The sequence below is a fragment of the Sturnus vulgaris genome, chromosome 5, assembly GCF_052056855.1.
Source record: "Sturnus vulgaris isolate bStuVul1 chromosome 5, bStuVul1.hap1, whole genome shotgun sequence".
Classification (NCBI taxonomy): domain Eukaryota; kingdom Metazoa; phylum Chordata; class Aves; order Passeriformes; family Sturnidae; genus Sturnus; species Sturnus vulgaris.
In genome coordinates, this window is record NC_142247.1 from 73,834,404 (window position 1) to 73,859,311 (window position 24,908).

At 58.6% G+C, this 24,908-nt stretch overlaps 5 protein-coding genes across 5 annotated transcripts; 2 read left to right on the forward strand and 3 right to left on the reverse strand.

The window, feature by feature from the left end:
* Positions 1-331: 331 nt before the first annotated feature.
* On the reverse strand, positions 332-6,320 carry SMO (smoothened, frizzled class receptor). The gene is made up of 12 exons (XM_014890804.2): positions 6,056-6,320; positions 4,778-4,983; positions 4,121-4,330; positions 3,869-4,041; positions 3,521-3,740; positions 3,307-3,430; positions 3,134-3,226; positions 2,877-2,985; positions 2,465-2,650; positions 2,065-2,213; positions 1,854-1,988; positions 332-1,754 (listed from the first exon to the last, which is right to left on the reverse strand). Exons 1-12 carry the CDS (start codon positions 6,303-6,305, stop codon positions 1,267-1,269), a joined length of 2,343 nt encoding a protein of 780 aa, XP_014746290.2. The 5' UTR covers positions 6,306-6,320; the 3' UTR covers positions 332-1,266.
* A 2,190-nt stretch (positions 6,321-8,510) lies between these two features.
* On the reverse strand, positions 8,511-12,454 carry TSPAN33 (tetraspanin 33). Its single transcript, XM_014890805.2, has 8 exons — positions 12,283-12,454; positions 11,188-11,245; positions 10,954-11,081; positions 10,781-10,855; positions 10,607-10,702; positions 10,219-10,347; positions 9,515-9,676; positions 8,511-9,055 (listed from the first exon to the last, which is right to left on the reverse strand). Exons 1-8 carry the CDS (start codon positions 12,385-12,387, stop codon positions 8,954-8,956), a joined length of 855 nt encoding a protein of 284 aa, XP_014746291.1. The 5' UTR covers positions 12,388-12,454; the 3' UTR covers positions 8,511-8,953.
* Positions 12,455-14,462: 2,008 nt separating this feature from the next.
* LOC148223800 (uncharacterized) lies at positions 14,463-16,674 on the reverse strand. Its single transcript, XM_088166124.1, has 4 exons — positions 16,617-16,674; positions 15,686-16,144; positions 15,268-15,393; positions 14,463-14,801 (listed from the first exon to the last, which is right to left on the reverse strand). The coding sequence occupies exons 1-4, from the start codon at positions 16,672-16,674 to the stop codon at positions 14,713-14,715; spliced, it is 732 nt and encodes a 243-aa protein (XP_088022250.1). The 3' UTR covers positions 14,463-14,712.
* A 2,037-nt stretch (positions 16,675-18,711) lies between these two features.
* LOC106862021 (acrosin-like) lies at positions 18,712-20,944 on the forward strand. Its single transcript, XM_088166004.1, has 5 exons — positions 18,712-18,785; positions 18,913-19,146; positions 19,661-19,926; positions 20,053-20,198; positions 20,508-20,944. The coding sequence occupies exons 1-5, from the start codon at positions 18,715-18,717 to the stop codon at positions 20,874-20,876; spliced, it is 1,086 nt and encodes a 361-aa protein (XP_088022130.1). The 5' UTR covers positions 18,712-18,714; the 3' UTR covers positions 20,877-20,944.
* Positions 20,945-21,654: 710 nt separating this feature from the next.
* On the forward strand, positions 21,655-24,182 carry LOC148223801 (acrosin-like). Its single transcript, XM_088166003.1, has 6 exons — positions 21,655-21,728; positions 21,857-22,111; positions 22,324-22,589; positions 22,799-22,944; positions 23,211-23,544; positions 24,091-24,182. Exons 1-6 carry the CDS (start codon positions 21,658-21,660, stop codon positions 24,180-24,182), a joined length of 1,164 nt encoding a protein of 387 aa, XP_088022129.1. The 5' UTR covers positions 21,655-21,657.
* Positions 24,183-24,908: the final 726 nt, after the last annotated feature.

A 24,908-nucleotide genomic window follows, 5' to 3' on the forward strand; every position in this document is an offset into this window, starting at 1 on the left:
GGTCCAAAGCACTTAAAATCAATTTTTAATGTGTTTTAAAGCAGTTTGAAACATTTAAAATCAGTTTTTAATGTGTTTTAAAGCAGTTTGAAACATTTAAAATCAGTTTTTAATGTGTTTTAAAGCAGTTTTTAAGGTGCTTTAAAGCAGTTTTTAAGGTGCTTTAAAACATTTTGAAAAGCTTTCAAGCAGTTTTTAAGGTTTTGAAACACTTTTAAGTAGTTTAAAGCAGTTTTTAAAGCAGTTTTTTGGAGAAAGGATAAATCCCCCACCCTCCCCCAAAAATGTTTTCCCGCATGGATCCCTCCCCAAAAGAAGCCAGAGCAGCCACTGGGATTGAAAATCTGGAAATTTAATACTGATACAGGAGGGGGTTTTCCTTTACACAGCAAAAAAATGAACCCGTGGAAGTCACTGGGATAGCAAAAAAAAAAAAAAAAAATTTAAAAAAAAAGCCAGGAGCCTACCAGGACTTAACAAAATAAAAACAGGGAAAATCCAAAACACCAGCAGGGACTGGAGCCCTCTTGCCCCAGGGCTTTGCTGGGTTGCTGTGACTTGATTTTTATTTTTTTTTTTCCTATAAAAATAATAAAAAGCTTTGCTCTGGGGGTTGCTGACCCTGATAAACCTCGAGCACCCCGAGGTTTTTGGGGTTTTTTTGTTTTTTTTTGTTTCCAAGGTGTTTCCCATCCCCTGTCCCTGGTGCTGCCACCCCACTGCTCCTGATCTGGGTCTGGCTCAGCTCCCTGGGGGCTGGGAGGCACTTTGGGGTCTCTGAAGGGACTGGGGTGAACCCAAAATTGGGGTGAACCCAAAACTGGGGTGAACCCAAAATTGAGGTGAACCCAAAACTGGGGTGAACCCAAAACTGGGCTCACCCTGAGCAGAGGATTCACATCCTCATCATGATACAAATATTTTTTTTTTTTTTTTTAAAATCAGGAATTTAAAAAAAATTGAAAGTGGGGTGAGCTCTACGTACCTCTAGCTGTGGGTGGGGCAGAGCCAGGGCTGGCAGCACCCCAAAGCTGCCCAGAACCCACCCTGATCTAAGCTGTGCCCCAAAAGTGATCCTTAAATCCCCCTGGGGGTTGTTCCTCTGACTCCTCCTCTCTCCCAGAGGTGCTGGAGGGAATCCCAAACCCTCCAGGCCAGGCTGGGAGATGAATCCTCCGAGGACGGTGGAAATATTCGGGATGGATCCCGGCGGGGTCAGGCGTGTCCTGGTGTCCCCCCTCAGCTCGGGCTGTCACCTCGCTGCCCTCAGAAGTCCGAGTCAGGCTCCAGCAGCTCTGCATCCACCAGGTTGGTCCGGGAGTGGATGGGGGCCAGCCCTGCCCAGCCCCCCTGAGTCCTGGCCAGCCCTGCCTTGGCTCTGGGGGGCCACAGGGGACCCCCGTGGTGCTGCCAGCCCCCGGCCGCGGGGCTCTGCTGCTCGGTGGCCGCGCTCTCGGGGCAGAAGGGGCTGCTGATGACGTGCACGACGTTGGCTCTGCGGCTCTGCCCGTCCCACGGGCCCCTGGGGATGGCGACATCGGGCACGACATCGGGGGCAAAGGCCACCAGGCAGGGCTGGGGGGGCAGGCGGGGCAGGCGGGGGACGCTGGAGCTGCCCAGGCAGCGCTCGGGGTCCGGGTTCACCTCCTTCTTCTTCTTCTTCCTCCTCTTCTTCTTGCGGCCGCTGCGCTGCTGCAGCTCCGGGGACACGTCGGCCTCCACCAGCCACAGGTTGGGCCTCTCCTCTGGTGGCACTGGGGGACACGGAGCGAGGTGGCTGTGAGTCCCCCCCGCCCCCCCCATACCGGCCCCCCAACTCCCTGCACACCCCCACGAGGTCCCCGAGCACTTGCCAGGTGTGGCCACGGGCGTCACGGAGATGTCCTGGGGCAGGATGGCTCCTCTCCTGGCCACCATCTTGGTGACGTGCTGGGCCCACGCCGAGGACACGTCGGCCGACGGCTCGTTGATGTTGAAGGCCAGGCCGGCTGCAGGGACAGGGGGATGGGGTCAGGGGGGTGGATTTTGGGGAGCCCGGGGATGTCCCCTGGCCCGGGCACGTACCCACAGGGCCGTCATGGGACACGGTGTGCATGCTGAAGGACAGCTCCCGGCCCGGGTCCCGCAGCAGCTCCTTGCGCTTGGAGAAGGCCTTGGCGATCATCTTGCTCTTCTTGATCCTCTTGGGCTGGTCATCGCTCTGCCCCGTCAGCCTGGAGGGCACAGAGGGGACACGGCTGTCACTGCTGGAGCCTGCCCAGCTCGCCCTGCCATTCTGGATGGGGACACCAGGCTGGGACCCTTGGGAATGGAGGCGTCCCACAAACCCCACGTGGCAGAGGCCACTCCAGAACATTCCACAGCTCATCGAGCTGAGGGACAAACGTCTGGGAATGTCCAACATCCCACTGGATGGGGCAGGAAGGGCTCCAGGGCTGCTGGGGTGACACCCTCGGGGTCCCACCTGCACCAGGTGCGCTTCCAGATGAGCAGGGTGGCCTTGGTCCAGACCCAGGTGCTCATGGAGACGCCGGTGCCGAACATGGCGAAGAGATTGATCTTCTCCACCAGCAGGCTGGGCCGGTTCTTGATCTCACACTCCGGGATGGGCTTGTTGGTCTGAGTGGCAATGGTCACGTTGGCCTCACACCTGCGGGGACACATGGGGACAGTGGCCGTGAGGAGGGGGGACAGTGGCCATGAGGAGGGGGGAACACACAGGGGACAGTGGCTCTAAGGAGGGGGGACGCTCTCCCCACAGCCCCCACAGCTCTGCGGGGTGGTGGCACTGCTGGAGGGGGACACAGGGCAGTCCATGCCGCGGTGCCACCGTGTCCCTGTCCCCCCCTGTCACCCGCTGTCCCTGTGGCACTCACAGCACGTATTCCCGGAAGCTGCGCTCCCACTCGGCCTGGTTGAAGAAGTCGTAGAAGTGGCAGCCAAAGGTGATGAAGACGAAGCCAAAGGCCAAGAAGCCGAAGATGCCTGGAAGAGAAGAGGGACATCCCCGGCTCAGCCAAACCCCGGTGACACCGGGGCTGTGCCACCACCACCACCACAGCTTCCTTCCTGTGTGACTTCAGGGGACAAAAGGTCCCCGTTCCCTCGGGAATGGTGCTGCTGAAGCCCTCACCCAGGCGCAGCATGGTCTCGTTGATCTTGCTGGCCGCCTTCTCGCTCAGCAGCCCGGGGTGGTTGCTCTTGATGGAGAAGAGTGTCATGACCCCTGCGGGGAGGATGAGGGGGTCAGGGTGTGGGGACACCCCACGGTGACCCCGTCCCTTCCCAGAGCTGAGCCACACCTACCCCGGATGAGGAAATAGCCCCCCACGATGAGCACGAGCCCGATGGGGGCCAGCACGAAGCCGGCTCGGTAGCGGTAGTTCTTGTAGCCCACGAAGCAGATGCCACTGACAGAGTCACCATCCACCTGGCAGGGACAGTGACGGGGACAGCAGGGTCAGCTGGCTGCGGGTGTCACCCTGAGACATCACCCCGTGACGGATGGCGACCCCGTTACCTGTGCCACGGCCAGGATGGCCACGGTGAGCACGAAGGGGATGGACCAGGTGATGAGGTGGAAGTAGGAGGTCTTGCCCAGCAGGGGCTGGTAGGTGGTGCCCAGGGCCTTGAAGGACGTGTGCCAGGCGTAGGTGAGCATGACAAACCAGATGACACCCGACATCAGCGAGTAGTACACGATGACGAAGATGATGACGCAGGACAGCGTCTCGTTGGAGCTGCGGGGAGGAGAGGGAAGCGTCACCCACCCCACCCACCCACGAGGGGACACGCAGGAGGACGGGGAGGTGCTCCCAGAGAAGCCCTCGGTGCTGGGGACAGCTCTGGGCACGGAGGTGACACCTACGTGGGCTCGCCCAGCCGCATGGTGCCATCGGCCCGGCACACGATCTCGTCACGGGCACCATCCATGAACTGTGCCAGCCAACCAATGCTGCCCACGAAGAAACAGGCGTTGACGTAGAACAGGATGACGGCGGGGTAGCGGTTGGAGTTCCTCCAGTCAGCAACAAACGTGGCCTGCAAGGGGCGAAGAGAAAGCGACACCTCGTGGCCTGTCCCCTTTTTGGGGCCACGTCCCCGCCAGCCCGAGCCTCACCAGGGTGAAGAAGGTGCAGAAGATGGTGACGGAGCTGAAGGCGGCGATGTAGACGTGCATCTCGCGGTGCTCCTTCTCGGTGAACAGCGGGTTCTGGCACTGGATGCCGCAGCCCTCCACGTCCTCGTACCAGCTCTTGGGGTTGTCCGTCCTCACCAGCGGAGCCTCGCACTGCCCCGAGCTGTTGAACTTGATGTTCTGCACCTCGTTCTGCCAGAGGGGAAATGAAGGTGTGAGGAGGAGGAGGAGACACCCCCATGGCCAAGATGGACAGCTGGGTTTTGTAGAATCACCATGGAATGGTTTGGGTGGGAAGGGACCTCAGAGCCCCTCCAGTGTCACCCGTGCCACGGCAGGGACACCTCCCACTGTCCCAAGTGCTCCCAGCCCCAATGTCCCTTGGACATTCCAGGGATCCAGGGGCAGCCACGGCTTGTCTGGGAATTCCATCCCAGCAAGATCCCTGTGGCAGTGGGAAGCCATTCCCTGTGTCCTGTCCCTCCATCCCTTGTCCCCAGTCCCTCTCCAGCTCTCCTGGAGCCCCTTTGGGGCACGGAACGTGCTGGAAGCTCCCCCTGGATCCTTCTCTTCTCCAGGCTGACCAACACCAACCCTTTCCCTGCCCATTCCCAGCCTTTTCCCAGCCCCTCCCCGTACCGGGCACCCCTCAGGGAAGCGGTCCGTGGTGCACTTGAGGAAGTCGGGCCAGCCTCGCTCGCGCTCCACGATGGTGCAGGGTGCCCGTGTGGCCTGGCACAGGGTCTGGCTGGGCAGCTCCACCTGCCCATCCTCACACTTGGGCATGTAGACGGCGCAGAGCAGGGGCTGGATGACGTCCCAGCAGCGCGGGGCATTGCGCAGGCCTGAGGGGAGGGGACAGCAGTGTCACCACCCCCGGCAGGGCCACCTCCTGCCGTGCCCACAGCACCCACAGGGCACTGGGACCCCTCTGTGGGGCTCTCCTGCTGTGCCCACAGCACCCACAGGGCACTGGGACCCCTCTGTGGGGCTCTCCTGCTGTGCCCACAGCACCCACAGGGCACTGGGACCCCTCTGTGGGGCTCTCCTGCTGTGCCCACAGCACCCACATGGCACTGGGACCCCTCTGCACCCATCTCCAGCCCCTTTTTAATCATTTTTTATGCTGTACCCATCTCCTGTACCCCACTGTAGAGTTTTCTATAGTGCACCCACCCTGGCCCTGTGCTGTGCCATATCCACCCCCTGTACCCCAATCTACTGCTGCCCTCTCTACTGTACCCATCCACAATGCTTTGTCACACAGTTTTCTATACTGTATGCATCCCCAGCCCTTTCCTTTACACTTTTCTATACTATTCCCATCCCCAGCCCCTTCCTAGAAAGTTTTCTATACTGTACCCATCCCCAACCCTCCTCTATAAAACTTTATATACTCTACCCATTTCTAGCTCCCAGCTAGGCACTTTTCTATACTGTACCCATCTCCAGCCTCCCTGTATACACTTTCCTATATCGTACTCATCCCCAGACTCCTTCTATATAAAGTTTTCTGTCCTGTACCCATCCCCAGCCCCCCTCTATAAAGTTTTCTATACTGTACCCATCCCCAGCCCCCCTCTATAAAGTTTTCTATACTGTACCCATCTCCAGCCCCTCTCTACAAAACTTTATGTACTCTACCTACTCCCAGGCCCCTCGTAGGCGCTTTTCTATACAGCACCCATCCCCAGCCCCCCTCTATAAAGTTTTCTATACTCTACCCATCCCCAGCCCTTTCTTATATAGTTTTCTATACTCTACCCATCTCTAGCCCCCCCATACTACACCCAAACCCTCCCCTCCAAGCTCACCCACCCCCCCATCCCCTCTCCCTCCACCACTCCCCATCCCCCTCCAGCCCCATCCCGGGCCTCTCCCGCACTCTCCCCGCTCCCGGTCCCGTCCCGTCCGTACCGGACCAGAGCAGCAGCTTGCCGTGCGCCTCCTCCTGCGAGGCGGAGTCGGTGGCCAGCAGCGTGGAGGTGGCGGCGTAGGGCAGCGCCGAGCCCAGGCAGGCGCCGAAGCGGAGCCGCTCGCAGGGCGCGGGGCGGCGGCAGCGCGGGGGCCCGGCCGAGGCGTTGGGGGCGGCGGGGCAGCGGCCGCCCAGAGCCAGCGCCAGGGCCAGCGCCAGAGCCCAGCGCCGCCCGCCGCGGCACGGCCACATCGCGGCGGTGCTCGGTGGGTTTAGGGCGGCTCGCAGCGGGGCGAGGGGCCCGCCATGGCCCCGCCGCCTTTGTTGGCTCGCCGGGAGCGAGCGGAGCGGCCCCCGCTGCTCCTCCTCCTCCCTCCTCCTCCTCCGCCGCCGCCGCCCGCGGCCCGGCCCGGCCCGCGCCCCCCGCCGGGGCGGGCTGAGGGAGGGACCGCGGGGGAAGCGCTGCGGAGGGTAAGAGACGCGATTTGTGAGGGGAAAAGGCGCTGGTTCCGAGGGGAAAAGTCGCTAAAAAGTGAGGAAAAGTGCTTTTTTTTGGGGAGCAAGGAGTCCCCTTTTTGTCAGGGGAAAGTTCCTCTCGTGAGGGAAAAGTTCCTCTCATGAGGAAAAAGTTCCTCTTCATGAGGGAAAAGTTGCTTTAGGTCAGCAAAAGTTTCCTTTTTGTGAAGAAAAGGTCGCTTTTTGTGAGGAGAACTCGCTTTTTTGAGGGAAAAAGTCGCTAAAAAGTGAGGGAAAGTGCTTTTTTTTTAGGAGGAAGGAGTCTCCTATTTGTGAGGGAAAAGTTTCTCTCATGAGGGAAAAGTCGCTTTAGGTCAGCAAAAGTTTCCTTTTTGTGAAGAAAAGGTCGCTTTTTGTGAGGAAAAGTCGCTTTTTATGAGAAGAACTCGGTTTTTGTGAGGGAAAAAGTCGCTAAAAAGTGAGGGAAAGTGCTTTTTTTGGGAGGAAGGAGTCCCCTTTTGTGAGGGAAAAGTTCCTTTCGTGAGGAAAAGATTCCTTTTTCTAAAGGAAAAGTTCATTTTTGTGCGGAAAAACTCACCCATGAGGAAAAAAGTCACTTTTTGTGAGGGAAGGTTCTTTTTTTCCTGGAGAAAAAGTTCCTTTTTGTAAGGAAAAAGTCACTCTTGTGAGGAAAAAGTTCCCTTTTCGTGAGAAAAAATACACTCTTGAGGAAAAAGTCTTCTTTAGTGAGGGAAAAGTTCCTGGTTTGGAAGTAAAAATCCCTTTTTGTGAGGAAAAAGTCAGTATTTGTGAGGGGAAAGTTCATTCTTATGAAGAAAAGGTCCAAGTTTGGAAGGAAAAAAGCCACTTTTGTGACAAAAACGTCACTTTGTATGAGGAAAATAACAATTTTGTGAGGGAAAAGTTCCTTCTTGTGAGGAAAAGGTCCTTTTTTTTCCTGTGAAATAAAATGTTTTTGTGATGAAAAGGCCTTTGTAAGTAAAAAGTTACTTTTTGGAGGTGAAAAGTTGCCTTTGGGGGAAAGATGCCACTTTTGGGAGGAGAAATATAATTTTTGGGGGACGAAAGCAATTAATTGGGAGAGAAAAGTTTCATTTGTGGGAAAAAAATCTTTTTGGGGGAAGAGAACTCAGTTTTGGGGGACAAGAGTCCCTTTCGGGGGAAAAAAGTTACTTTTTTGAGGGGGGAGTACTCTTTTTTTGGGGAAAAATAAATTTTAGGAGAGAAAAGACAATTTTGGGCGGAGAGATCTTGATTTTTCTGGAGGAAAGTTCCTTTTTTTAGGGGGAAGTTACTTTTTTAAGGAGGAAAAACCAGTTTGGGAGGGACAAAATACACTTTTGGGGTAAGAAAAGTTGCTTTTTGGGGACAAATCCCTTTTGGGGGTAGAAAAGTTGCTTTTTGGGTAGAAAAGAGAGGTTTTTTGGGAGAGAAATCCACTTTTTTGGAGAGCAGCTACTTCTTAGAGTAAACTTTTTGTGGGGAGAAGTAGCTCTTCAGAGGGGAAGTTTTGGGAAGAAAAATGAATTTCTGAGGGGAAAAATCGCTTCTTTTGCATTCCTCGGAGAAGCAATCGCTTTCTGGGGAAGAAATCACATCTCGGCGGGGGATGAAGTGGATTTTGAGGGGAAAAAAGCCAAGAAAAAGTTGTTTTTTTTTTAATGGGAGAGAAGCGTCCCGGCCGCACACAAAGAGCCGGGCGCTGGGCCGCATCCCGGCTCCCTCCGCGGCAGGGACCACCCAGCCCGAGGAGACGGGAAAATTAAAAGAAAAAAAAAAAAGAAAAAAAAAAAAATTCCAAAAACCCAACCTCAACAAACTCCACCCACGGTTTTGCGTCAGCTCCGAGAGGCCGGGCCAGGCCGAGGCTCCTCAGCCGCTTTTCCCCGCTTGTTTCGGGGCCTCACAACAGCGCGGTGTGAGGGAGGGCCCTGCCTGTCCCCAGAGCCAGCGCGGTGTCCCCTGCACAGCCCGGCAGCGTCCGGCCTCGTGGTTTTATTGTCCCTGGAAGCCAAGGAAGCGGCACAGCCCGGCATTGACTCGGCACCCCGGGGCACCCTCGGCTGTCCCCGCACCCCGCCACACCGACCCGGCTGCGAGGGGAATGTCGGCAGTCCCGCAGCGCAGCCTGGGCGAAGGCAGCTCGGTGCAAACAGACAGACAGACAGACAGACAGACAAAAGTCCTTCTCCAGCACACGCGGAGAGGGGAGGCACATCCTCGTGCAACCAGCAGGACGGACAGACAGCGATTCCCCAGCGCTGCTCCAGCTCAGCACGTCCAGGCCGAGCCCAGCACCGGCTGCCAAAGGCACGGAGTCTCCGCGGAATCCGCATTCCCTCTTGTGCAGCCGAGCCCCTCGGGCTCTCCCGGCGGATCCCGGATTTGGGAAGGCCCCCGGACACCCCGGGAGGCTGCGGGACTCAGTACCAGGGGTCTGCCCGGTGCTGCTGGTTGTAGAGCTGCAGCTTGATCTGGTCGCGGATCTGGTTGATGAGGAGCTGAGCCAGGACGATGCCCACCAGCTGGAGAGGGAGGGAAGGAAAGGGAAAGAAGAGAGGGAGTGGGCAAAGGAGGGGAGAGGAAAGGGGGATCGATAGGGAGGAGAGAGGAGAGGAAAAGGAGAAGGGAGAGGAAGAAGAAGAGGGAGGAGAAGGGAGGAGAAAGAGGAAGGGAAACAGAAGGAAATGAGAGAGGAAGGGGGAAAGGGAAAAGGAAGAGGGGAGAGAAAGGGAGAGGAAGGGAAGGAGAAGGAGAGAAGAGCCAGAGAAAGGGAAAGACCGAGAGGGAGGAAGAAGAAGGGGAGAGGGAGGTATTGAGCAACACCAGGCAGTGTCACCCCATGCCCCCGTGCCTGCCATTTGTGTCACTCCCCTACTCTACATCCCATCCCAACTCGCCCATCTTGCAGTCAGCCACCGTTAAGGCAGCTCCCCAAAAACCCCAGAAAGCAGAACTTTGGGACAGAGCCTTGTCCCGCGTACCTGGGGCAGGGCCAGCCCCAGGGTGATGCCCCCCAGCAGGAAGAGGTTGCTGTGGGCCCAGTTGACCAGCTTGTCGATGCAGCCGTTGGTGTGGATGAAGGCACTGGCCTCCAGGTAGCCCCTGGCCTGCATCCCGTGGCCACACATGGTGTTGATGACGGCCTGGAGAGGGGACAGAGCACACTGGGGTCCCTGCTCTAGGGAGGCAGTGTGGGGTGACCAGGAGCTCTGGCCTTTGTCTCGGTGGGGTGTCCCCTTCCTCAGTGTCCCCTCGCCAGCCCTCCAGAGACACCTGCCCCCCAAAGAGCCAATTCCAGTTCTGGAGAGGGAGAATTCACCCCCATCTCACCACAGCATTTCCACCCAGGAGTCCCCAAAACCGAAGGGATGGAGAACCCAAATCCAGAAGATGAATTTGGGGATCCAAATCTGGAAAGTGAGATGGGGAACCCAAACCCAGAGGTTGAGACAGGGGGAAACCAAGCCTAGAGGGTGGGATGGGGGGACCCCAAACCCAGAAGGTAGGATGGGGGAAACCCAAACCCAGAAGGTGGGATGGGGGAAACCCAAACCCAGAAGGTGGAATAGGGTCCATACATTGCCTGTTCCCTCCCCTAGGGCAGGGCTCCAGGCTCAGCACAGCCGCAGGGGATGTGAGGACAGCCCCAGGGCAGGGTCCCCCCCGAGGACACGCCAGGACTGACCTGGTCAGGGTCGCGCAGGCAGCAGGAGAAGGGCACGGAGCAGCGCTCACGGCTGGGGTTGGTGGCCGTGCAGTTGAAGTACATGTTCTGGGACCAGTCCTTGTAGGAGACGCCCCCACAGCAGCTGAACTGTGGGCAGGGCAGAGGGCTCAGCTCAGGACCCCAGCCCCAGCAGGGGGACAGGACACTCAGGGCCCTTCATGTCCCCAGCTGTCCCCAGCCTCCCCCTGCCCGGGCAGGACATGGCCATGAACATCAAATCCTTCTAGGAGAGCCATCCAACGTCCCCAAGCTGTGCTACCCCACAGATTTAAGCCTGACACGGAAATGAGGACATGTCCTCATCCCTTGGAGGGACACCCCAACCCTGCAGCCCCCCCTTGGTCACCTCCTTCTGCCCAAAATCGATGAGGTTCTGCAGGTCCAGGTCATCCCGGTAATGCACGATGGCCCCGTTGATGATCTCGCTGACCTTCCCGCGTGCCTGGGGGGACAAACGGGGGCTGTCACCCAGCAGGACAGCATTGGGGTCACCCAGCACCCCCACTGCTCCCCCCAGTACCTCATCAGAGAACACAAAGCCCAGCACGCCGGCCGCCAGCTGCAGGAGGAAGATGATGGTCAGGCAGACGGAGAACTGTGGGACAAGGAATGTGACGGTGAGGTGACCACGGGAGGGACACCGAGATGCCACCAGGGTCCCCAGCAGGGACCCCCACCCCTGGCAGCACTCACCAGCTGCAGCAGGCAGATGTTCTCCCGCAAGGAGCCGACACAGCCGCAGAAGGTGATGAGGAAGGTGAGCACGCCCACCATGATGAGGAGGATGGCAGGGTCCACCGCCAGGCACGCCATGGCCGCCTCTGTCACGGCCAGCTGTCACCAGCACTGCCAGCACCCCCGGGACCCCACAGCCCAGCCCCCAGCGTGGCTCGGAGCCAGCAGGGCTGGGCAGCCCCCAGAGCTCACCTGCGTGCTTCAGCAGCCGGGCATAGACCCCCACGGCCACCATCACCATGGAGATCACCTGCACAGGGACACAGGTGTCACCCCCCAGGTGTCACCACCACCTGCAGCCCCCCAAAATCAGGGATGCAAACGGAGCTGCAGCCGCTGCCTCAGTTTGCCATTGTCACACGGTGTCCACCGTGTCCCCACCTCCTGCGAGGTCACATCTGTCTCCACCTCCCGGGAGGTCACCTTTGTCCCCACCCACCAGTCAGCAGCTCTGCTTCTCTACGGGTGGCTGGACACAGGGATGTGGTTTATCGGAAGCGAGAAACTTCCTCAAAAAATAGGACGGCAAACACGGAAATAACCCGCAAAAAAAAAACCCTGCAAAAACCCCCAAAACGTAAAAAATACCCAAACCTCCCAAGAAGTACAAAAGTCTCCGAAACATTTTTTAAAAGTTTTTGAAACATAAAAAAATGTACAAAACATAACATTTCTCAAAAACATAAAAATCACTCAACACGTTAAAAAAAAAAAATCAAGAAGGCCGCCAAACATGGCAAAGTGTTCCCTGCAGGAACAGTTCCAGTGTTCCTGGAGTGGGCTGGGGACAAGAGGGGCCTCTGCGGGTTTGTCACCTGTGTGGGGCCAGGAAGGGTCCCGATGAAGTGGTGGGGATCCAAAGAACCCCAAAAACCCTCGGGGAATGGGGAAACCCCATCTGTAGATTCTGGAATGGGGGGATCCCAGTGGATGGGGACACTCCCAGGGACCAGGAGTCCCTGAGGAATGAGGGGTCACGGTGGGGTCCTGGGGTTGGGGGGCTCCAGGGATCCCAAGGACAGTGGGGACCAGGGGTGGGGACAGCTCCAAAGCCAAGGGGCTCCCGGTGGGGTCCTGGGGATGGAGGTGAGTCGAGGGATCCCGGGAATGTGGGGGATCCCAATAGGGTTCAGGGATACAGACATTCCCAAGGGCTGGGGTGTCTCGGTGGGATCTCAGGAATGGGGGTCCCGGGGATGGCGGTGTCCCAGTGAGGTGCAGGGATGGGGACAGCCCCAGGTCCGGGTGTCCTTCGGGAATGGGATGTCCCGGTGTCCTCGCACTCACCCAGAAGAGCAGGTTGAAGAAGAAGAGCACGTACTTGGCCACCGGGCTCACGAAGGAGAAATCGTCCCCGAGGGGCCCGGCGGGGACCGCCACTCGCCTCGCCATGGCCGAGCGGGACCGAGCGGAGCCGAACGGGACCGGTCCCCGCTTCGCCCGCAGCGGGCACCGCCGAGCTCAGACACGCCCCTTCCCCTTCCCGCCCTCTCATTGGCTGGTTCCTCCACTCTCCGCCTTCCCATTGGTCAACCACCCCGTCACTCAAGCCCGCCGGTCCCGCCCCCGCGCGGTGCGGCGCTGCGCACCTGTCCGTGTCTTAAAGGGCCAGCGCACCCCATCCCCATCCCATGCAGAGACGGGCTCGGGCCCAAATCCCTTCCCGAATCTGCCCGAAGTCAGAGAACCCCGCAGCTTGGAGGGATTGTGGAGTTTTACAATTATGGCTGTAATTAATGATTGATTTCTGCCCCGGGTGACAGTACTGGAAGGGACACGAGGGACAGCAGGGTCACAGAGGAGTTGGCATCCCTGACACGTGGCCAGCTGCGGTGATTCGGGGTTTTCCTGAAAGGACGTGACCCAAATTTGCTGAAATCAGCCCCAAACCCTCCAGTGCTGATACTGCATCCTCAGTGACCTCTCCAGAACAGGAAAGGGGAAGCTCAAACCACATCCACTCCCCTCTGCCGCCGAAACTGAGACACTTTGGTGACTCCTGGGACACCAGGTCCCAACAGATCCCTTCCCCAATAGGATCCAACCCCCAAATCCCATTTTTTGGATGAATTCTGCCCTATTTTTTTTGTCTCACATTTCCGTTTTCTTGGCTGGTGCGGGCAGAGACGAGAGCTGTCACCTTGTGCCGCCACCCTTTGCTTGGAGGGAGCACCGACTCACTGTAATAATTTAATTTATTATTATTATTCCATTTTTAATCATTTCTCTTCTATGCCTGGGCTGGAAATCGCCTGCGAGCAGATGCTCCTTTCTGGAGGAAGACGAGAACTTCAGACAGAGGAACCAACCCCAAAAATCCCCTTTGTGCTTTTAGGGTCACAGAGGAGCCAGTCCCACTGCCAGAACAGTCATTTCCTTGGGATGCTGCTGGGAGGAGCCCCCGTGACCCACCAAAATTCGAAAAACATCCAGAAAAATCTGGAAAAAAATCAGCCTAAAAAAACCTAAAAAATCCCACAAAAATTTGCACTAAGAAATTCAAAAAAGCCACGAAAAATCGCCGAAAAAAGGTCCTAAAGTCTGCACTGAAAAACAAGAAAACAAAAATGGCCCCAACACCCAGTGAGATTCCAGGGATTCCTGGGGGCGAAAAGCCGGCAAAAAGTTGGGGAAAAAATCCGGGGGAAAATCCGACTTAACCCCAAAAATCGCAGTAGAAATGGCCATAAAAGTCCTAAAAACTGCACTGAAACACCCCAAAATCGCTCCGAAATCCAATGAGATTCCAGGGATTTCTGAGCAAAAAAATACGGGGAAAAGGCTGAGAAAAAAATCTGGGGAAAACCCGACTCTAAATGGCCGAAAGACCCCAAAAATCGCACTAAAAATCGCCATAAAAGTACTAAAATCTGCACTAAAATTTCCCCCTCGGCGCCTTCGGGGCGCGGGCGGGACAAGGGGCGTGGCCGTATGTGAGGGGGCGTGGTTATGGAAATGAATCACACGTCACATGACCAAATATTGTGTGGTGGGCGTGTCAGTGGGCGGGGCCAGACAGGCCCCCTCCAAACAGCGCCGCCCAGCGGCCGTGAGGGAACGAGCGCACTTGGGGACCCCCCCACACCCCAAAACGGGGACACCCCCAGGACCCCCCCCACACCCACCCCAAAACGGGGACACCCCCGGGACCCCCCACACCCCAAAACAGGAGCACTCCCGGGACTCCCCAAGCCCACCCCAAAACGGGGACACCCCCGTACCCCACAGCCCGTCCCTAATCGGGGACACCCCCCCACAATCACACCTAAAAGGGGACATCCCCATGACCCCCACCCCGAAACTGGGACACCCTCGGGACCCCCAAAACCTGTCCCTGAATGGGGACACACCGGGACCCCCCCGGGACCCCCCCTTACCCCACATCCCACCCCTCAAGCCCCCCGACCCCTCGCGGGTGGGAAGGAAGGGTCACCCCCTCTCTGGAGCAACGCTCTTTATTTGGGGTCTCAGCATTTGTCCCCCCCTAGCCACGAGACCCCGGGGTCTGGGTGTCCCCTGGAGGGTGAGGGGACCCTGAGCTGTCCCCTGCCCATCCTTGGGGGTCCGAGAAGTGCCCCCCACCCCAAACCATCGTGCATCCCCCCAAACCCATCCTGCCCCCCCTTTGCCTGCAGCCCTGCCCCAGAGCGTCGCCCCAGCCCTGTCCCCCCCTTTTGGGGCCGTGTCACCCCTGGACCTGTCCAGCTGGGGGTGGCCTCAGGTGTTGAGACTCTTCACGTCACCCAAGGCCACCTGTCCTTCCTCCCCTCCAGCCACGGCTCCGGGCTCCTGGGCTGGGCCCCGTGCTGATGGGGACAGTGAGGGGAGGCCATGGGACAGCCCTGACCCCACACAGAGCTGCCCCCGTCCCCATCCCTGTCCCCATCCACACCCGTGTCCTCATCACCGCCCTGTTTTCATCCCCATCCTTATCCCCATCCCATCCTCATCCTCTTCCCTCCTCACCCACATGCTCATCCCATCCTATTCCCATCCCATTCCATCCTCAGCCTCCTCCTCATACCATCCCTATTCCCATCCCATCCCATCCCTATTCCCATCCCACCCCCCCAAAGGAGCAGTAAAACCTCTCCCCACACAAAATCCCATCCCCAGGATGGACCAGGGGGTCTCCAACTACTCCCATCCTACAACACCGTCCTGTGCCCCCCAGCACTTCCTCTGTGCTCTGCAGCCCCCCCTGTGCCCCCCAGGACCCCTTGTGCCACCCCCTGTCCCCCAGGACCCCCTTTTGTGCCCCCCAGGACCCACCTGTGCGCCCCCAGCAGTGCCCCTGGCAGCGGGCACACACCATGACCCCGATGGCCACCGCGGTGAAGGCGGCCGTGAGGACACAAATCACCATCAGCATGTCCGGCTCGGTGGCCTCGGGGACCTCTGCGGGGTGACAGCGACACTTGGGGACACGGCCGGGACCGCCCCGCGCTCCCCGTCCCCGGCCAGAGTGGGGGACCCCCAGACAGACACAGCAGGGAATGTGGGGACCCCAAACAGGGCGGGGGGAGCAGAGCAGGGACACCTGGTGTCACCCAGATGGGGACAGGGATGGTCACAGCAGGGAACTGGGGACAGCCCCAAATTCTGGCACCACCCAGATGGGGACAGGACTGGACACCCCAGGGAATGAGAGGGACCCCACAGGGGACAGTGCCACCCCCGCCCCTCTCACCTGCCAGTGCGGGCTGCAGCACCAGGGAGCAGAGGAGCTGCGGGGCCGCGGCTCGGGAGGCGTAGCAGGAATAATTCCCGAAATCGGCATGGCTGAGGTTCCTCAGCAGCAGCGACACGCCGGTGTCGCCTGTCCCCGCGGCGCAGAAGGCGACCCTGCCCCTAAAGCGGCTGTCGGGCTGCACGGGTGGCTGCCAGCCCGGCTCGGGGGGCGGCGATTGCAAGCCCAGGCGGTGGCTAAGGACGGGGACAGCGAGGTGGCCACCAGCCTGGTGGGTGCAGCTGAGGGTGACCCCGCGCAGGTCACCCCAGGGCTGGGTGCCACAGGGCAAGCAGGCGTCCTCGCCGATGGCCGCGGTGACGGTGACAGGGACAGGAGGGTGGTCTGGGAGGGGACACAGCGGGGTCACCACAGGGATGGGGTACAGAGGGACAACAAGGGGACTCTGCTGGGTCACGGCTGGGGACAGGGGACACCCGTGGGGACACAGCGGGGTAACCCCGGGACAAGGGGGCTCTGCTGGGTCACGGTTGAGGACAGGGGACATCTGTGAGGACACAGGGATGGGGTACAGCTGGACAACAGGGCTCTGCTGGGTCATTCTTGGGGACAGGGGACATGTGTGGGGACAGGGGGATGGGGTACAGCAGGGTAACAAGGGGGCTCTGCTGGCTCGCGGCTGGGGACAGGGGACACCCGTGGGGACACGGGGTGGTGGCAGCAGCCGCTGCCAGGGCCGAGGCTCGCTGGTGCCGAGCAGCCGCCCCGTGAGTCACCGCCCTGCCCGGAACCTCCCCCGCCCTCGCCCTCGGGGTCCGCACCGCGCAGGGGGGGAAAGGGGGGGGGATGGAAAAGGGGTCCCCGGAAAGAGGGGGGGGGGGGGGGGGGGGGGGCCTCTGTCCGGACCCCCCACCCCACTGCCCGTGGGTACCTGCCCCGGTGAGGAGGGGGCACAGAGCCCAGAGAGCCACGACGGGGACCAGCGCCATCCTGGGAGCCGGGCAGCTCCTGGGGGGACGCGGGCACGGCGTCCTCAACAGCGGGGCACCCCAAACACAGCCCCACCACGGGACCCCGGGGGTATCCAACCCCCCACCGCCGGCGTGAGCAGGGAGGGTTATGGGGCTGGGCAGGGGGGCTATGGGGCAGGGGGGCTATGGGGCAGGGGGCTGGGCAGTTATAGGGCGGGGGGATTGTGGGGCTGGAGGCGGGGCTGTTATAGGGCGGGGGGATTATAGGGCTGGGGGCTGGGCTGTTGTAAAACAAGGAGATTGTGGGGCTGGGGGCTGGGCACTTATAGGGCGGGGGGATTCCGGGGCTGGGGGCTGGGCAGGCATAGAGAGGGGGGATTGTGGGGCTGGGCTGTTATAGGGCAGGGGGATTGTGGGGCTGGGCAGGGGGCGAGAGGATTCTGGGTCTGGGGGCTGGGCACTCATGGAGCAGTGGGCGGGGGGATTGTGGGGCTGGGGGCTGGGCTGTTATGGGGCGGGGGGATTGTGGGGCTGGGCAGTTATGGGGCAGGGGGCGGGGGTGGGTGTAGGGTGGTCGCAGCCCCCGCCCCGCCCCGGTGCCGGTGCCGGTGCCGGTGCCGGTCCCTCACCGTGGCTCCGCCGCCGCCCGCCCGAGCCGCGCTCAGCCCCGGCCCCGCCCCGGCCCCTCCAGATGTGCCGCGCTCATCCAGATGTGCCCCTGCCCGGCTGGGCCGCGTCCAGCTGTGCCCCTGCCAGCTATGACTCACCTGGCTGTGCCCCTGCCAGCTGTGACTCAGGTGTTCCCCTGCCAGCTGTGACTCACCTGGCTGTGCCCCTGCCAGCTGTGCCCCTGCCAGCTGTGCCCCTGCCAGCTGTGCCCATCCCCGCCCAGAACGGGAAATGCAGGACAAGGTCCCATCCCGTTCGTTATTACGATATTTCATACGAGGTGTCCATACAATTTATTGTAAGTTTATGTTTTATTGTATTAAAAGCGAGTGTAGGATTTAGTAATTTATGCAAATGAATTTGCGTTGTGTAAAGGATGTGGAAAAATTACGCGTTTTATATAATTATTTATATATATGATATTATTTCTATATATAATTATATTATGTATATAATTATCTATAAAGTGGCTCTTGAAATTATATAAAAATAAATAAAAATAATATGAATATATAATATAACAAATAATAAAATAATAAATAATAATAAAAATAAAAGATAATAAATATGATAATATACATATAGACAATTTAATACTATATCAAATAAATGATATACATAATATATTATAATATAAGAGGATATGAATAATAAGTACAAATACAATGCAAAACCTATTATAATAAATATATACAATAATTAGCGCAATTTATTTGAAATCATATATATTGATATTATGACATTATATAACTGACACAAATTATTCGATATAGTCTATTTTATAGTATCAATATATATATTATTATATAAATATATATTGATAATATTGATATTGAGATTATTGATAATTTATACTATTACATTATATCATTATTAGCAATAATAAATATGAAAATTATTATATTAAAATAAGGAATAATTTGCATTAATGAAGTTTTGTAGTCCTATTAGTGGTAATTAACACCATAATGCTACACCGAGATTACCACCAATATCATTATTAATTACCACCAATTATTACTATAATTATTAATTACCGCCAATATATTATTAACATATAAATAAATTTTAAATCTTTATGATACAAATATTATAAATATTTAAAGTTCATGTAATAAATATTTAGATATTATAAATTACAGCTAATGAAGCAACAAGACAAAAGGAACAATCAGCAATGATTAATTATTTGCGGGTGCATTTACGTTTAATTCGGATTTCATTGGGAGCCCCGCGCCGTCGTTCAGGTCCCTCCCACCCAAACCATTCCAAGGTTCCAGGACTCTGTGCCACCCCTCTGTGACATCAGCCCGGCCTGGTGGCACCGCCAGGGCCGTGGGCACCAGAGGTGACACCTCGGCTCTGCCTCTGCCACCTGCGCTGGCACCGATGGCTTTGCTGGGGCTGCTCGTGCTGCTGGCCCTGGCCGGGCCCGTGGTGGCCACCTGGGACACCTGCAGGTCAGTGTCCCCGGGGGGCTCGGCGACACTCGGGGGTGCCGTGGCTCGTGCTGGGCACGGAGGAGCCGCTGGGGGGTGGCTGTCGCTGCTGTCCCCGAGCAGGGCAGTGATGGCTTTGTGCTTGCAGAGGCACCTGCGGGCTCCGGCCCATGGCCTTCGACCACAGCTCGCTGGTCCGTGGCTACAAAACTGTGGGTGGCACCTCCTACATCAAGGATGGTCCCGGTGTCCCCTCAGGGACCTGGCCTGGCATCGTCGGTGTCCAGACCGTCCTGGACAATGGCACGTGGCACATGTGCTCGGGGGCACTCATCCACCCCCAGTGGGTGCTCACGGTGGCACGGTGCTTCTACTGGTCTCGGTATGGAGGGACAGGGACAGGGACCCCAGGGGGCACGGATGGGACACAGCAGGGACAGGGGTGGGACCCCAACAGGGACAGGGATGTCCCCATAGCAGGGACAGGGATGGGACCCCAACAGGGATGGGACCCAGCAGGGACAGGGATGGGATTCCAACAAGGACAGGGATGTCCTTACAGCAGGGATGTCCCCACAGGTGGGTCAGGAGTGCCCCCAAAGCAAGGACAGGGGTGTCCCCCCAGCAGGGACAGGGATTTCCCCTCAATAACGTCAGGGATGTCCCCATGGCAGAGACAGGGATGTCTCCACAACAAGGTCAGGGATGTCCCTGCAACAGGATCAGAGATGAGCTCACAACACGATCAGGAATAACCCCATGGCAGGGACAGGAATGTCCCCACAATGGGGACAGGGATGGCACCACACCAGGGACAGGGCTGTCCCCACAGCACGGGCAGCTGCTGGGCTGTCACACGCCGTGGCTCTGCTCCCTGTGACCCCTCTGCTCCCCAGGGACGTCTCCATTTACAAGGTGGCGATCGGGGCCACAGACCTGGCTGAGCCGGGCCCCAAAGCCGCCGTCAGACACATCAAGAGGATCCTGGTGCACCACGGCTACGAGGCCACCACGGCCAGGAACGACATCGCCCTGATGGAGCTGGAGCAGCCCGTGGAGTGCAGTGACTACATCCAGCTGGGCTGTGTGCCCGACAGCTCCCTGGCAGTGCCCGAGCTGAAAACCTGCTACATGGCGGGCTGGAGAGCCACCCCGGGCAGCGGTCAGTGCCCCCGGGGGCTGAGCCTGGCTCTGGCCATGCGGCCAGGCGCGGGCCGGGGGCACGGCCCCAGGGGGTGCTCTGTGCCCTCTGTGCCCTCTGTGCCCTCTGTGCCCTCTGTGCCCGCAGCCCCCAGCCCACGCCTGGTGCTGCAGGAGGCCAAGGTGCGGCTCATGGACGTCCAGCTGTGCAACAGCAGCCGCTGGTACAGGGGGGCCGTGCACCCCCAGGACCTGTGCGCGGGGTACCCGCGGGGCGGCATCGACACCTGCCAGGTGCGGGCTGGGCACAGGGACCCCAAACACGGCCCCATGGAACCCCCAGAGCCGGCACAGGGACCCCAAACACGGCCCCATTGAACCCCTCACACCCAGCACAGGGACCCCAAATTCGGCCCGGTTCCCTCCCAACCCCTGTCCCAGCACTGCTGGCGTTCCCTCCCTTTCCCTGTCCCTGTGTCCCTCTGTTCCCTTTCCCACCCATGGATCCCTGTCCCAGTGTCCCCATGTCCCCAAATCCCATCCAGCTCCCTCTGTCCCCCCTGTGACCCTGGAGCAGCCCCTGACCCCTCTCTCGTGGCCCAGGGGGACGTTGGGGCACCCCTGGTGTGCAAGGACAAGGTCGGTGACTACTTCTGGCTGGTGGGACTGGCCAGCTGGGGCCGAGGCTGCTCCGGACGAAAACGCGCTGGAGTGTTCACGTCCACCCAGCACTTCCACGGATGGATCGAAGCCCAGCTGGGATTGGCTTCAGCAAAGTCAGCCCGGACACCGAAAGTGGCACCGCTGATCCCGAGCCCGACCCTAATCCTGACTGCGATCACGGCGTCACCAGAACCGGAATCGGACTCGGTCATGACAATTTCATTCCCCAAAGATGTCAAAGACATCCTGCAGAGGTTCTTCAGGACTCTGCAGGAGTTCCTGGAGTTCCTGAAGGACAGAATGGGTTGATGAGGAGGAAGAGCAGATCCCGTTGTGGCTGCAGAGGATCTCCAGCAGCCCCGGCTGGGGCCATGGCTGTGGGGCTAAGCCAGCCCCGGTGCCCAGGGCTGCTGTGCCCTGCCCGTGTTCCTGCCCTGATCGTGATTGCTGCTTACTCTTGAAATAGAGTTGTTCCTGTTCCTTGTTATCCACATTGTCCAGTTCAGTCTCCTGGGAAAAATAAGGATGGGACGATTTGGGGGAAATGAGCGGGGCTGGGTCTGGTTTGGGGGGAGATGAGGGGGAGCCAGGGAGGGGAGGGGAGATGGGGAGAGGGAGAAACTTCTCCAGCCCAGAGAGCCTCAGGTGTCCCAATCCCGGGAAAAGTCACTGAGAGGGACAGGGATGGGAACAGCTGGAGCTGTGAGTCCCGTGGAGCTGCTGGAAGTGCCACCCTGAGCTGCTGCTGCCACCCAGGGCTGTCCCCTCTGTCACCAGCTCCTGCCCCTGAGCTGCCCCATCCCCCTGCCCCCGCTGTGCCCTCGGTCCCAAAGGATTGGGATCCCTGGATCTGGGACATTCCCTCGGCTCCAGCGGGATCCTTCAGGTCCCTCCCTGCCCCCCCAAACCATTCCAGGGTTCCACAGCTCGGTGCTGCCCCTGTGCCCCACCCCGGGCCACCGTGGCCATGGCACATGGAACCGGCCCCTCTGTGACATCAGCCCGGCCTGGTGGCACCACGGGCACCTCGCGGGCTTTGGGCACCAGAGGTGACACCTCGGCTCTGCCTCTGCCACCTGCGCTGGCACCGATGGCTTTGCTGGGGCTGCTCGTGCTGCTGGCCCTGGCCGGGCCCGTGGTGGCCACCTGGGACACCTGCAGGTCAGTGTCCCCGGGGGGCTCGGCGACACTCGGGGGTGCCGTGGTTCGTGCTGGGCACAGAGGAGCCGCTGGGGGGGTGGCTGTCGCTGCTGTCCCCGAGCAGGGCAGTGATGGCTTTGTGCTTGCAGAGGCACCTGCGGGCTCCGGCCCATGGCCTTCGACCACAGCTCGCTGGTCCCTGACTCAGACGGTGACTTCAGATCCTTGGGCTCTTCTGATGGCGCTTCCCTGGTCGAGGATGGCTCTGGTGTCCCCTCAGGGACCTGGCCTGGCATCGTCAGCATCCAGATCACCCTGGACAATGGCACGTGGCACATGTGTGCAGGGGCACTCATCCACCCCCAGTGGGTGCTCACGGTCGCCAGCTGCTTCGTTGGGGCTGGGTAAGGAGAGGGGACAGGGATGGGACCACAAGGGAGAGGGGTGGGACCCCAACAGGGACAGGGATGGGACCCCAGCAGGAACAGGGATGTCCCCACAGCAGGGTCAGGAGTGTCCCCAGAGTACAGGGATGTCCCCAGCACAGTAAGGGAATTCTGCTGCTGCATTTCCTGGCTCTGCTCCATCAATCCTTCCTAAACCTCCTGCTCCCCAGGGACACCTCCCCATGGAAGGTGCTGATCGGAGCCACAGACCTGAGGCAGCCGGGCCCCGGGTCCAAGCACGTGCACATCACGAGGATCCTGATGCACCAGGACTACAACACGGACTTGAAGTGCAACGACATCGCCCTGCTGGAGCTGGAGCAGCCCGTGGAGTGCAGTGACTACATCCAGCTGGGCTGTGTGCCCGACAGCTCCCTCACAGTGTCCCTGCTGAAAACCTGCTACATGGCGGGCTGGAGAGCCACCCCGGGCAGCGGTCAGTGCCCCCGGGGGCTGAGGAGGGGTCGGGAATCACAGGGACACAGCTGGGCTGGCCCAGGGCACAGGGCAAAGCTGCCCCGAGCCACATCTGGGCTGTGCCCTGGAGCCACGGGCAGGGACAGGGAGGGACAGGGGCACCGGGGGAGGGTTTGGCACAGGGTGGTGCCAGGTGCTCAATGTCCCCTGTGCCCTCTGTGCCCGCAGCCCCCAGCCCACGCCTGGTGCTGCAGGAGGCCAAGGTGCGGCTCATGGACGTCCAGCTGTGCAACAGCAGCCGCTGGTACGGGGGGGCCGTGCACCCCCAGGACCTGTGCGCGGGGTACCCGCGGGGCGGCATCGACACCTGCCAGGTGCGGGCTGGGCACAGGGACCCCAAACACGGCCCCACTGAACCCCTCACAACCGGCACAGGGACCCCAAACTCGGCCCCATTAAATCCCCTCACACCCAGCACAGGGACCCCACAGCCCCAGCATGTCCCACTCTGTCCTTTATCCCTTGTTGCTCTTCCCTTTCCCACCCGTGGATCCCTGTCCCAGTGTCCCCATGTCCCCAAATCCCATCCAGCTCCCTCTGTGACCCTGGAGCAGCCCCTGACCCCTCTCTCGTGGCACAGGGGGACATCGGGGGACCCCTGGTGTGCAAGGACATCATCGGTGACTACTTCTGGCTGGTGGGACTGGCCAGCTGGGGCAAGGGCTGTGCCGGTGACAAACGGCCCGGGGTGTTCACGTCCACCCAGCACTTCCACACCTGGATCCTGGTGCAGATGGGGTTGATCCCATCCGACACAGAGGCTCCACCAGCAAAGCCAGCCCCACCTTCCAGCCTTGAGGAAGAGCCAGCAGAAACTAAACCCAAACCAATATCAGTACCGGTACCGATCCCTGAACCAGAACCCATACCAGAATCAGAATCAGAAGAAGAAAGAGAAGAAGAGGAGGAGGAGGAGGAGGAGGAGGAGGAGGAGGAGGAGGAGGAGGAGGAGGAGGAGGAGGAGGAGGAGGAAGAGGAAGAGGAAGAGGAGGAGGAGGAGGAAGAGGAAGAGGAAGAGGAAGAGGAAGAGGAAGAGGAGGAAGTAGAAGAAGCAGAAGAAGCAGAAGCAGAAGAAGCAGAAGCAGAAGCAGAAGAAGCAGAAACAGAAGAAGAAGCAGAAGAAGCAGAAGCAGAAGCAGAAGAAGCAGAGGCAGAAGCAGAAGAAGCAGAAACAGAAGCAGAAGAAGCAGAAACAGAAGAAGAAGCAGAAGAAGCAGAAGCAGAAGCAGAAGAAGCAGAGGCAGAAGCAGAAGAAGCAGAAACAGAAGCAGAAGAAGCAGAAGAAGAAGCAGAAACAGAAGAGGCAGAAGCAGAAGAAGAAGCAGAAGAAGCAGAAGCAGAAGAAGCAGAAACAGAAGCAGAAGAAGCAGAAGAAGAGGCAGAAGAAGCAGAAGAAGAAGCAGAAGAAGCAGAAGAAGAGGCAGAAGAAGCAGAAGAAGCAGAAGCAGAATCACACGTATTCATAACAATTTCATTCCCCAAGGATGTCCTGCTGAGGTTCTTCACGGCCCTGCAGGAGTTCCTGGTGTTCCTAAAGAACAAAATAGATTGAGCAGGAGGGGAGCAGATCCAGTTCTGGATTCTGGGGGATCCCAACCATTCCCTGGTGGAGCCAGGGCTGCTCTGTCCTCCTCGTTATCCTCCCCTCCAGCCACCCTGCTGATGAGCTTGTGTTTGTTCTTGAAATAGAGTTGCTCCTAATTATCCTCATTTCCAGCCCAGTTCAGCCTCCTGTGCACAACGAGGATGGGACAATGTGGGGGAAAAAAATCTGGGGTTGGCTCCTGGTTTGGGGGGAAATGTCCCTGGGTGTAACTGATGGATCTTCACATCTCCAGCACCTTCTGAAGAGCTCCTAGGATGGGTGGGACAGGCTCAGAACTCCCTCTGGGGCAGCAGCACCACCACCCACCCTGAGGGCTCATCTTGGGCCCCCAGGAGCTCAGTGATCCAGCAGAAAAACCTTCAGGGGCTCCGGGAAAACCTCCCGGGATGTCATTACCCCACGGTGAAACTCCTGGCCCTGGGGGAGGTTCTGGACATTCCAGCCTGGACTTTAGGAGATGGAATCGCAAATTTGGGGATTTGGGACCCACCCATCACTGCTGGACACCAGACCAGCAGGATCACTGCAGGCAGCGCTGCTGGCCTGTGCTGGGACACTCACAGGTCGTGCTCTGACTCTGTGGTTTTAAACCAATTTTTCTGAACTCGTTGCATTTATTAGATCCTTTCCTTCAAACTGCAACTCTGACTTCCAAACCTCACAAACACAGTG

Coding starts and splice junctions, on each gene's coding strand:
- TSPAN33 (XM_014890805.2), bottom strand. CDS start 12,387: ATGGCGAGGCGAGTGGCGGTCCCCGCCGGGCCCCTCGGGGACGATTTC. Junction 11,246..12,282: donor TCTTCAACCTGCTCTTCTGG/GTGAGTGCGAGG, acceptor GTCCCTGTGCAG/GTGATCTCCATGGTGATGGT. Junction 10,703..10,780: donor GCTTTGTGTTCTCTGATGAG/GTACTGGGGGGA, acceptor TTGTCCCCCCAG/GCACGCGGGAAGGTCAGCGA.
- LOC148223801 (XM_088166003.1), top strand. CDS start 21,658: ATGGCTTTGCTGGGGCTGCTCGTGCTGCTGGCCCTGGCCGGGCCCGTG. Junction 21,729..21,856: donor GCCACCTGGGACACCTGCAG/GTCAGTGTCCCC, acceptor TTGTGCTTGCAG/AGGCACCTGCGGGCTCCGGC. Junction 22,112..22,323: donor AGCTGCTTCGTTGGGGCTGG/GTAAGGAGAGGG, acceptor CCTGCTCCCCAG/GGACACCTCCCCATGGAAGG.
- LOC106862021 (XM_088166004.1), top strand. CDS start 18,715: ATGGCTTTGCTGGGGCTGCTCGTGCTGCTGGCCCTGGCCGGGCCCGTG. Junction 18,786..18,912: donor GCCACCTGGGACACCTGCAG/GTCAGTGTCCCC, acceptor TTGTGCTTGCAG/AGGCACCTGCGGGCTCCGGC. Junction 19,927..20,052: donor GAGAGCCACCCCGGGCAGCG/GTCAGTGCCCCC, acceptor CTGTGCCCGCAG/CCCCCAGCCCACGCCTGGTG.
- LOC148223800 (XM_088166124.1), bottom strand. CDS start 16,674: ATGGCGCTGGTCCCCGTCGTGGCTCTCTGGGCTCTGTGCCCCCTCCTC. Junction 15,394..15,685: donor GCTGCAGCCCGCACTGGCAG/GTGAGAGGGGCG, acceptor GTCACCCCGCAG/AGGTCCCCGAGGCCACCGAG. Junction 14,802..15,267: donor GCACTGCTGGGGGCGCACAG/GTGGGTCCTGGG, acceptor TGTCCCCATCAG/CACGGGGCCCAGCCCAGGAG.
- SMO (XM_014890804.2), bottom strand. CDS start 6,305: ATGTGGCCGTGCCGCGGCGGGCGGCGCTGGGCTCTGGCGCTGGCCCTG. Junction 3,431..3,520: donor CCATCCTGGCCGTGGCACAG/GTAACGGGGTCG, acceptor TGTCCCTGCCAG/GTGGATGGTGACTCTGTCAG. Junction 1,989..2,064: donor GTCCCATGACGGCCCTGTGG/GTACGTGCCCGG, acceptor CTGTCCCTGCAG/CCGGCCTGGCCTTCAACATC.